This window comes from Aplysia californica, unplaced genomic scaffold (assembly GCF_000002075.1).
Source record: "Aplysia californica isolate F4 #8 unplaced genomic scaffold, AplCal3.0 scaffold00456, whole genome shotgun sequence".
Lineage (NCBI taxonomy): Eukaryota > Metazoa > Mollusca > Gastropoda > Aplysiida > Aplysiidae > Aplysia > Aplysia californica.
This window is the reverse complement of record NW_004797726.1, coordinates 217,047-228,393: the sequence shown is the minus strand read 5'-3', so window position 1 is coordinate 228,393 and position 11,347 is coordinate 217,047. Positions and strand designations below refer to the sequence as shown.

Here is an 11,347-nt window from a genome sequence, read left to right as displayed (position 1 = left end):
AGACATGGGATTCCAACAGCGTTCTCTTCGCTATAGAGAGGATTTTTTTTTCACTTTCAACCATCGCTACTCGAATTCATTTTTTATATATATATATACCGTGTACATGTCGTATGAAAATAAATAAAGCTAGTTTTCTTAATAAAGGGACGTAGAAGCGTCTGTGACTATTTCCCCTAATAAACTGGGTTAGTTCCCCTCGCCTATTTAATCCTGTGCAGGCGGGAAGCAGCATACGGGTCTCTTTGTGTTATATAGTTCACGTGAATTGTTTATTCATAGCCCCGTTTGAAGGCTTGTAGTTGGTCGGCCGTCATAGCGTCTGTGCTTCAGCTCTTCTCTACTCGTTCCTCTTTCAGCTATACAGAATACTCTACAACGATGGGTAAGTATTTTTAATTCAAGTTTTAAAATTATAGAACGCGAGAAAAAATGTTTAGATCGTTTGAATCGGTAGTGAAATGATGTATTTACGTGCACACTGTCGCTAGACTCGTAATTTTATGCTTTAGCGACGGAGTTGGTCGAAAGCGGGGCACCGGCTTCTTTCTTCTTTAGCCATTTTGGTTTTGTAGAGTGGGCGCGCTCCTAACAGAGACACATAGCGTTTTATATTTCCTCTATATTTCATGTACCGGGCCTCGTTACTATAACAGTTACCAATCTTTACAGCATGCAAAAGGTTACTTTAAGGAAATACTAGGAATACTTAAAACTGTTTAGAATATGGTGTTTTAATGGATTTTTGTTGGGTCTTGGCACCTTTGGAAACTGTTTTTCTTTGTTCCAACTCAAGGTCGAGAAGAAGCGTTTCATAGCGTTGGTTCTGCCGGGCTTGGCTTGAGCCAGAGAAGATGAAAGAGGCGCGGGTTTGAAAGAGGGCGCTCGTTTTGAATCAAACTCAATACATTTTCTTTCTGTTGATTTAGATCTTTGTTTAATTATTACTGTAGTGGCCTGACCTGTCATAAATTATGTTGTCTGAAAAAGATTGCCCCAATGTGGAGGTCCTTTTTCTTTTTCTTTGGTTCTAAAAAAAAGTTTAGAGCATCCCTACTCAGACTCACTGAGTGTAGAATTCTAACAGATCAAGACTGAGAAGAGCAGTCTTTCAAAAATGTTTAAATGATCAGAAATTCTTCTCAATGGTTTACTGGCTGCTCAGTATGCAGTATCACTGAAAAAATGCTGATATTTTTGAGTGATCAAAAACCGTTTCCCAATATCAAGCGGCTAACTCTAGGTTTTTGGTTTATTTTAGCTAACTCTTCTCTTTAACTTGGCCTATCTAACCTACTCTTGTCATTGAACGAATTATCATGAATCGGACAATTTGGTTTCTTAGCTTTTTTTCAAAATTGTGGCCTGTCAAAATGCTCCCTTGCCTTGTCCAGCAATTGTCCAGTATGGAACGTTTTATTCACATCTGCCGAATTTGGATCATATTGGGTTACTAACTTTCACTTTATTATTATTTATTGTCATTGGACTCCAGCAGGCAGCAAATATGTGAATTATATGTTTCAAACTGGAAGATTGTCGTTTTTTCCTTTTTTTTTTTTTTCTTTTTTTTTTCTAATGATAATGTGAAGTCACCATGAAGATGATAGAGGCATGAAATGGCCTAGATTATTAGATTCGATACATAAATTAGCTTTTTGCAGCAGAGATCTCTACATTTCTTGTGTGTTGGGCTTGGCTCGACAGGAAACTTTTGTTAAAGATCTGTACTCCGTCTGAATCTAATAGCAAATCATGAAATTTGTAGTAAACGGAGAGTAATGCCGCATGCCATGTCATGGGCGTCTTATGATTTCTTAGTTTTAAATCGTATTTGCTAGGGTTGGGCCTGCTGGATTATTTTTTTTAATATAAAAAAATTCAGTTGATACTACAATTCCTTGGCTGGACAAATCTTCTAATGGGGAAGGTTACCAAGGGAAATGGACTTTTTTTTTTAGAAAGTGAACTTTTCAAAACAAAGGAAATGATTTTTGATTTTAGAGAAGAAAAACCAACAATCCCACTACTCGTAATTGAACAAGAAACAATTGAAATCACGGATTCATACAAATATCTTGGTCTTACAATCGACAACAAATTTACGGTAAAACCACGTAACAATATTGTTAAAAACCAGAGGCTGTACTTTCTGAGGACACTAGGTCTTTCAATCTGAATCCATCCATCCTTCAGATATTCTACACCACCATCATAGAAACTTTGATAAATTTTGGTCTCACTTGCTATGGTAGCATTTTGGGAAGGCAGCACATTATAAAAATACAAGTTGATAAGAAAGGCATCAAGAATGATTGGTAGAGACCTAAGTAACTTTGAATATCTGCACAAGACAAACGTTCTAAAAAAAAGACGGAAATAAAGCTTAGTGACCATAGCCACCCACTAACATCGGATTTTCACCTATCAGCCCTCTGTAAACAATACATTTTTTTAAAAAGGGAAGAACAGACAGATATAAAAATTCATTCGTACCAACTGCAGTGAGGTTACTGAACACACCATGCTACAAATGAAACAGAAAATGTTTTACGCAGCGGGTTGTCCCAGCGCGTGAGACGTGTATTTCGTGGCCTAATGTCCTGTGTTGTTGTTGTGCGTTTGTTTGAGTGCAACTTTAGGACTAACTTTTGTGACATCTACTGCCATTGTGAACGACCAAGACAAATTTCCCCCTACGAGATGAATAAAGATTGTCATTGTCATTTAATTGTGAAACTAGAAAGCCTCGTCGATATCTCAAAAGTAAAGAAGATTGGGTAGCCTACAGCGCTCATCCTTTTGAAGGTCTCATCTAGAGTAAGAGACGAGTCTATCCTGCAACTGCCATAACTGTAGGGGTGTAATTTTTGTATCGAAAGTGGGGAGAGAGAAAAAAGATAAGAAATTCGAAAGGACCCATTCTCTTCAGTATGGGGCTTAAGGCATAATTTCATAAGACAATTAATTTAATGGTTTCCGTTCTCAAGATTTTTTGGTTATTTGCGAGTGGGGGGGTTAGTCATTGCTTTATGGGTGACTAAATGCAAAATAGGTTACTAAACTGCCAAAGTCGAGTAGTCTAGTTTTCTCGCAGTACCTTTTGAAGGCATTTTCAAATATTTGAAGAATAATGGGAACGTTGCCCCCAACCACAATTGAAATATCTGAATATATTCAGACATCTAAAAAATCTCTAGAAATTGAATTCGATGCCGAAAATGCTTCTTCCCAGTCCTCGCTGAATGAAAGATGATGCCGAACTCTCATAAATAACCAAAAAATCTCAAGGACGGAAATCGTTCGGAGAAATAGAGATCGTTTATTTTCTCGAGCGTTCAGAGAAATGGTCACTTCGTTAATTTTATTCAAAGTTGTAACTCGCCATCTTATTTTTCTCGATTTATTTTCCCAAATACCTGAACATTTTTTAAGTGGTTACACGATTTTCATGTGACGAGAAACTACCTATGAAGCAAGGCAAAGTGCAACTGTTCTGAAAAAGAAAAAAAACGGCTATTCGGGCTCGAGTCGGAATAGCCTCCCTTGGCTTTTCGAACTCATCTCCAATGTGCTTGCGATCATCGTCGCACTTTATAAAGATAATCTGGTAATTTTTTTACAGATATTTTGTCGTTTTAGTGGAAATACAGTATAAGTAATGAAAACGAAGTGACTATTTCTCCGAGCGCTCGGGGAAATAATTTATAAGCCTGATCTCTATTTCTCCAAACGGTTCCCGTTCTCAATATTTTTTTGGTTATTTGCGAGAGTTTTGCGTTATCTTTCATTCTGGGAACATGCATATTTTGGATAAAAGCGGGGATTTAAAATTCTGTTATGTCTACTGTTGTTTACGAACAGAAAGAACACACATACCAACCTTTTTTGTTCTAATTATATGCTATTTTGGTCTGTGTGAAAGTGAATGTGTTATTATAATAAAGTTCAAGTCCACCTTTCAGCTAAACAGAAACTATACCGAAACGTAGAAATGACATTGATAAAAGTAAGATGCCTTTTGAAGAAGAAAATTACTTGACGTCTCTAATGTCTTTTGTGTGGGAATTGTCTTTTTTATTAAATTAGTTCTACATCCCTGTGTATTGTTGTTTTTTTAAAGTCGGCTCATTGATTTTGGCACTGTTGGAAAGGAGTGGTGAATGCTCTGACTCTAGGGGCAAATTTTGTAGACTAAGTTCGTGGTTTCTAGAGCCTCTTTCTGGTATTCTTTCCCCCCCGTCTCACATTTGGGTCCCAGTTGTCCATTTTCTACTATATATATATATATATATTGATGCGCTGAACATGAATATCAACTTGAATTCCGTCGCAAATTAATCTTTTTTTTTTTTCTTTTTTAATCAAGCTTTATCACTTTGAGCCTATCCGTATAATAATTTGTGCGCTTTGGACCAATTGGGGTTCTATTTCCCTTCTTTTTTTTTAAATGAAAGGCTTCAAATTAACTTTTCCTGCTAGGGGGAAAATAATTTAAAACAAAACTCAGAAGACAGCTATTGTTTTGTCAGTGATGGTTAGATTGCTAACTTCATTATAAATTTTGTCTGTATGCGACAGGTCGCCCTAAAGGAGCTCTCGGAAAGAACAGCAAGAGGAAGGCAAAGGATCTCAACAAGCCCAAGCGGGCAACCTCTGCCTATTTCTACTTCCTGGCCCATTGCCGTAAGGAGGCAGCGAAGGCTGGCAAGCCCCCAACGAAGGTACTTTTCTTTCTTTCTTTCTTTTCTTTTCTTTTTCTTTTTTAAATATATAATTTATTGGTCCTGGTCACCAGGGGTACTTGAACTGGCGGCTGTAATGTAACGGTTCGTCTCACGGCTGGTGCTCGCAGAAGGCGTGCGTTTAATTTTTGTGGAGCCGTCGTAGTGGGCTGTCATTTGTTCCCTTCGTGCATGGTCAAAGTAGTTATGTGCACCTCTCTCAGAGAGTGAAGCTGAACATGTGTGTGGGGTGCCTTATTCCACTCAAACTGGCTGTTCATGAATTTTTTCAAATTCAATGGGTGTGCAAAATATACAAACAGCCTTGGGGGGGGGGGGGTGTAAATGAAAGGGTGTCAAGTTAATTCTGGCAAAATGTAGCAGTTTCTACACCAATTGCCTTTGAAGGTTAGACTGTATTTCAGTTTGTTTTCGATTTCCATAGATTTTGCATTTTATTTAATGGCCTAGATACTCATTCCTCTTGTCATTTTGGTGAGTTTTCCCATGGTGTTGTAAATTAGCTAGCTAATGATCACACATGAACACTTTTTCTTTCATATTCTTCCCTCACTGTCTCTCTCTAAACTTTAAAAATAAAAAAGATTGAAGTATCTTGTCTTTTGGCTTTCTAAAATGTTGTTTTTGTCTTCTTTTCCCCCTTGTGTCCAGATTGCCCAGTTCACCAAGGAGTGCTCTGAGAAATGGAAGGCTCTTACCCCCGAGAACAAGAAGCCTTTTGATGCTTCTGCCGCTGAGGACAAGAAGAGATACGATGAGCAGGTCAGCACTGAGCTCGGATTTTTTTATATTCCCCCCCTCCATAGTTCACAAAATGTCTCGTTTTTGGTTTTATTAGTCATGATTACTTGAAATTGTGGATTCGTACTCTAAAAAATTCCTTGTGGATTTGTTGTGTCATCCCTTCATTAATGGTTGGCTTTTTTTTATGTTGCTCCTTCTTGCCTATTGATCATTTTATTATCCTACTTTTCTTTGTATGATATTCTCTGGTTGCACTTCTTATCTATCTTTGGTATTTACACATGACCCTAGGTATGTTGTAAGTGCTGTAAAATTTAGTCACAAAGATTTTACGTGTGATTGGATTGTGTATAGCTTTGATGATTTATTTTTTTAATTGACTTTTCCTGTTCCATTCTTTTATCTTTCCTTAAGTGCAGTAAATATTTGTCAGAAAATCTGATTTCTACTTTTATGTTTATTCAATGAACAGATGGCTGCGTACAAGGGCAAGACCATCGACCCCAACAAGCCCAAGCGTCCTCCAACTGCCTACTTCTTGTTCTTGGCTGACTTCCGTATCAGAATGGCCAACAAGGGAATTGAGCATAAAGAACTGCTCAAGATGGGTACGTATCTTTCTATTTATAGAATTCGGGGGGGGGGGTAACATGCTTTTAACTCTTGTCTCTAAATGTGTAGTTTACAGCTCCAAACATTCAAACTGATCTTAATAGTATAATCATAATGCTTTGAAGTAATGACTGGTCAAATGGGGGGGGTGCTTTCACTAGTAAGATTGAAAGAGTATATTATAGTCAAAACTATTTTACTTGGGACTGGATCGTGTATAGCTGTACTGATTATTTTTTAAATTGCAAAGTATGATTATGATTATCTTGTGTGCAGTTGCGACTATTTCATAACTCGTTTCTTGTTTCATTGGAGAGATGAAAGGGTGTCTCAGTGGGGTAATCGTATGTGTTTGTATGCGAAACATTTTTGCTTGAATTATGGTGTATGTCCTGCATGTGGACTTAACACTTTGATCTGTATTCATGGTATTATGTTCTACCATTTTTACTTTCTGGGATGTCAGTTTCTTTTCTAATGACCAGTTATGTTTTCATATCAATTTTCTCTTGCCGATTTTGGTAAAGAAATTAGAAGTATTCTTCCTCAATACTCAATGTTGATGTAACTTTGCGTTGTTGGGGGGGTTCTTTTTTTACGCTCCCTTTGGCACAATTTAGATCGTGTAGGAGGCTGGCTGGTTTGAATGGATAGTGTTCAAAAGTAGATAGTAAAAATACTATAAATTACATTTTGACTTTCTGTGATCTACAGCTGGTGAGGAGTGGAGAGGTCTGAGCAACGAGGACAAGAAACCATACGAGAAGAGAGCTCTTGAAGAATCCAAGAAGTACGAGATCGCAATGACCGAGTACAGACGGGTGAGTACATGTTTTTTTGTGTTTTGTTGGGGGGTTTTTCAGTGTGTCTTCTTTGGTGCTAGGGGCGTGTTTAAAAATGGTATTGCTTACTAAGTTATCTGAGAAAAAGCTCATGGGCTCTTTCGGTTGCAAGCGCACTAATCCAATCATCTTGCTTCCCTTCTGATTAATTGATGGTTGTAGTATTGCTTGCTTTGTGGCTCGTGTGTAGATCTACATTCTTGACATTGGAGGGTTTTGATTTTGGATAGTGTCTTTGTATTTGTAGGCAATCATTTTTTTTAATGGGTGGTTGGTGTATACTCTGGTGTGGTTTGCACCTTCTTGCCTCTGTAAAACATCATCCTTTTCCTTCTAAGATTCTCTTTAGAAACGCCCCTACCTATTTGTGTCGCCATTGCCTTATCAGAGATGCCAACCAGTACGATTTTAGTACGATTTTTTTCCGAAAATATGCAAATACGACTTTTCATGAAAAAATACACATCCTGGAATGCGAAAAATACGAGATTCAGCTTTGGCGAATAAACCTAATTATATCAAGTCCCTCTTTTGTCAAAATAGTATCAGTATCGCAGAACTGGAATAATATTTGAAAACCAAGTCCGATGTGGTCAGTAAGTTCATTTTTGCCGGTCGCGATCGTGATTCGTTCAGCCTTTCCCTGTCCGGAGAGTACGTTTCACTTTCACGCGAATGCCTATGGCGGCAGGCGGAAGCGCATGTGACACCGAGGCTCGATCGGGAAAAATCAAGAGCTGCTTTCGTTACCACCGAGAAGTTTGCCAGCAGTTGTCTGATAGGCTAACGCAGCATTTGTGGCATGCAGGTTGTGCAGTCAAAGATAGAACAGCCGTAGGCTGTACTATCTTTGGTGCAGTATAAACGCAATGTCGCCGTGCAAATAGAATGTATTAAATACTCGGACCCGTCGCTGTGCTGTCGCTTGTGAAAAGAAAAGAAAATACAAGCGTCGTCCGATTTTTAGATTGTCTGGCTCGCCTTCGTGACCGGTCACTGAACCTGCGCGCATTCGCATCATGAATAAATGGGGCATTGTGTGAGCAAAGACCGTCTTTGGTGGCAGTAACGGCATTGCGAAATGTGACTATGGAATAGGGGAGGGGATTATTTATTTTTAGGGGGTTTAAGATACTATCGGGGGGGAGGGGGTAAGGCAACACCAGAGGACAAAAACTTGGAAGCACCTTTCAGAATTTTGATTAGAGCTTTCTGCAAAGCGTGCGTTGGTGCAGGCCGTGTGCGGAATCGGGACTCCTCACACTTTGCAAGTCTGTGTTATTGAAATAAAGTGTTCGCGTTTCATTGGATGGGTGAAAGTAAATTATACCTACGGTGTATGTTGTAGCTTTCTGTTCAAGACTGGCAGATTTTCAGTGTCACTGCATCTTGCCCTGCCACAGTTGTTACAACTCTCACAGTGCACGGGTCTACTTGAGCCATTCTCAAGTTATTGCTTTTCTCTGAGTTGAGCAATAATTTGAGTCTGTCAGTTCATAATATGAATCATGACACCCAGACTGGTTCTTGATAGTCGAAAATCTTGTTCTAGGCCCTTCCGAACTCTCAAATCAGGATTTATTTTTTTATAATAATGAGAGGGGAATATTATATAACAGACTGAAATACTTAAGTCAAACAAGACCCCAGTACGACACTTAACACTAACATGTTGTTGACTGGATACATGTATATTGTAGGCGTGTTTGCTCCCTTTTTTGAGCTGGTGAGCTAGTAATTTTTTTAAAGGAAATATTGCTGGACACCCTGAACATTTTACTTTTACTGGTTGGTCGGTCGTGGGGAATACACATTTTCCGCTGAAAATACACATTTTCATATTTCCCAATACTCATTTCGGTTTTCTGTGGTTGGCATCTCTGCCTTATAACTCTTACTGTGGGTGATTGAGGGTGCTCTGGTATGGTTTGCTTCTTCTTTCCTATCAAACATTTATCTTCATTATCTCCCCTCCTTTTTTGTTTGTTACTCTCTTGTAACACCTAATCTTCGGCACTTTATGACCTTATTGTGTTGCAAGTGCCGTAAAACTTAATTTTAAAAAACATTACTAAAACTGAGTCTTTTAAATAATTCAATTCAATTCTGGTGTGGTTTGCTCTTTCTTTCCTATCAAACATCTATGGTCGTGATCTCTACTTCTTTTGTTTTTTACTCTCTTGTGACACCTCTTATCTTTTGGCACTTCTATGACCTTATTGTGTTGGAGTGCCGTAAAACTCCTACTAAAACTAAAAATAACTCAAATTGCTTGATTTCTGCAGACCGGAGGGGGACCTGGCGGTGCACCTGCTGCAAAGAAACCCAGGCCAGAACCCGAAGAGGAGGAGGAGGATGAAGAGGAAGATGACGATGAGGAAGAGGATGATGATGAGGACGATGATGATGACGAGTGAACTGTTTCCCTCACCCCATGACCATTTCAACTTGTACATATATTTTTAAGATATAAAATTTAAAAAACATTCACAACCATTTCTACTTACATACAGGTCTGAAATCAAAATTTAAATTGTAGTATTCCCTGCCCCTGCTTTGCTCTCCCCCCGGATTGTTTTTTTCCAGGATCTCTCCTTTTCTGCTTCTCCTGCTATGTCAGTGGGGGGGGGAAGTAAATGGAGACGAGACAAATCCAGCAATGGCACTGTTTTCTAAAAGATCTGAGCATTTCTTGATTCTTAAGTGGCATATTTTTATTTAGGTCTTCTCTAACTTTAACTCAGTCCTGCTGTGTAAACCTACAATTCAGTAATGTGTTCATTTTTTATTCTATTCCTCCACCGCCCATCTGTTTTGTTGCTTGCTCTTTTTTTTTCTTTTTTTTATGTACACTTCGATACAAAACAGTCTACCAGTCCAGCACCAAACTTTTTTTTTTATTACACATGTGTGATCTATTTGATGGGAGAGAAGCAGGAATTGCTTGTTACTTCCATTCTGAGAAATCGGAGACTTCAGTCTTGTGTCCAAACTGCATAAGATGGTTTTATTGGACTAACACATCTTAACTAGGGGAAAATAACTGTAACAAACGTCTGCAAGTCCTTTGAAATTGGGGGCTTGGGTTATACGTTTTTATATTTTTCTCTGGCCGTTTTAAAATGAGACTAGGATATTGTGTAGGCAGATAGCAATTTTGTTTGCTTGCAATTTTACCTTTACCTCTCAGGGATGCCTAGCTTTTTGACATGAGATGACAGAAGAAGTTTGAATTTCTTTGTTTAGCATGCAGTTTCATCGAGACAGTTCTGTGTGACCATCCTTCATGTCCAGTGGTTGCATTCGCATGTGGTGTCTTCTTGTTCTGGACTTGACTGTTTCAAGGTTTATGACGAGTCTTGTATGAACTGAAAGTGGTCCCCCTGTGCAATGTACATATCAATAGCATTGACCATCATTGCAACAGAAAGTGACGCGTTTTTAATTAAAATGGCACCGGGTTCCGAATGTACATGCATGTACGTACCTTTTTAAATGTAACTTGGCACTTTAAGTAAGTTGAGGGTTTGTGTAAAAGTTTATAATTGATCTCCTTAGGCAATGTTGTAAGTTCTAGCTATATATATTCTCATTGCTATCAATCATGCATTCTAGCAGGAAGAGGGCAGCTGAACAATAATTGCGTTTGGATTTTTATCTCTAGTTCCTTGTGCTGCATGCACGGATTTTGTGTGTGCTGCGAGTTCACTTTGAAAAAAAAAATATTAGGTTGGTTTGGTTTTTTTCCGTCAGGACTGAGCATGTACATGTAATGGTTTGTTCGTATTGTGACGTGTCTCAGTGTAAGTGTTGTAGGTTCCTTCAATTGAATTGTGTCAGTTTTCCTGGGGTGGGAGGGATTCAGACAGGTCATTCACAGCATCATCATTTGTCGTCATTTTCATTGCTGCACGTGTTTATATCATCACTTTTGTCCCTGCCTCATTTTTTCATATCATAGTCATCTCACTTTTTTTGTTCTTTTTTTTTTTCTTGTTTTTTTTAGAATAGTATGGTGAACATTCACATACGACCATAGTTTTCATGATCGCTCTTGGGGATTTTGATCATAGTTTTAAATGTTTATAATGTTAAGTTTCATGTCCAAAAAAAAACATGTGTTGTAATGAATAAAATTGAATGTACCAAGAAATGATTCTTTCTTTTGTTTGTGGATGGTTGGCGGGTGCTCTGGTGTGATTTGCTTCTGTTTTCCGATCAAACATCTATTGTCCTTATCTCCCCTTCTTCTTTTTTGTTTGCTACTCTCTTGTAACACCTCTAATCTTCTGGCGCTCATATGAGTTATGACCTTATGCAGTTGAGAGGGCTGTAAAACCTCTACTAAGCTTTTTGAAAAACCTAACATTCTTTGGTTTATGTACTGTAATTGCGGTTTTTGTT

The 11,347-nt window shown here is 38.4% G+C and overlaps 1 protein-coding gene across 1 annotated transcript; it reads left to right on the top strand.

Moving 5' to 3' along the window:
- Window positions 1-272: 272 nt before the first annotated feature.
- Window positions 273-11,096, top strand: LOC101856679 (high mobility group protein B3). The gene is made up of 6 exons (XM_005105185.1): window positions 273-385; window positions 4,582-4,724; window positions 5,397-5,507; window positions 5,962-6,097; window positions 6,816-6,922; window positions 9,229-11,096. Exons 1-6 carry the CDS (start codon window positions 382-384, stop codon window positions 9,358-9,360), a joined length of 633 nt encoding a protein of 210 aa, XP_005105242.1. The 5' UTR covers window positions 273-381; the 3' UTR covers window positions 9,361-11,096.
- The last annotated feature ends 251 nt before the right edge of the window (window positions 11,097-11,347 follow it).

Bases quoted from the DNA above. Each gene is read 5' to 3' on its own strand.
- LOC101856679 (XM_005105185.1), top strand. The intron at 5,508-5,961 runs GTCAGCACTGAG...TTCAATGAACAG, and splicing joins AGAAGAGATACGATGAGCAG to ATGGCTGCGTACAAGGGCAA. The intron at 6,098-6,815 runs GTACGTATCTTT...TGTGATCTACAG, and splicing joins TAAAGAACTGCTCAAGATGG to CTGGTGAGGAGTGGAGAGGT.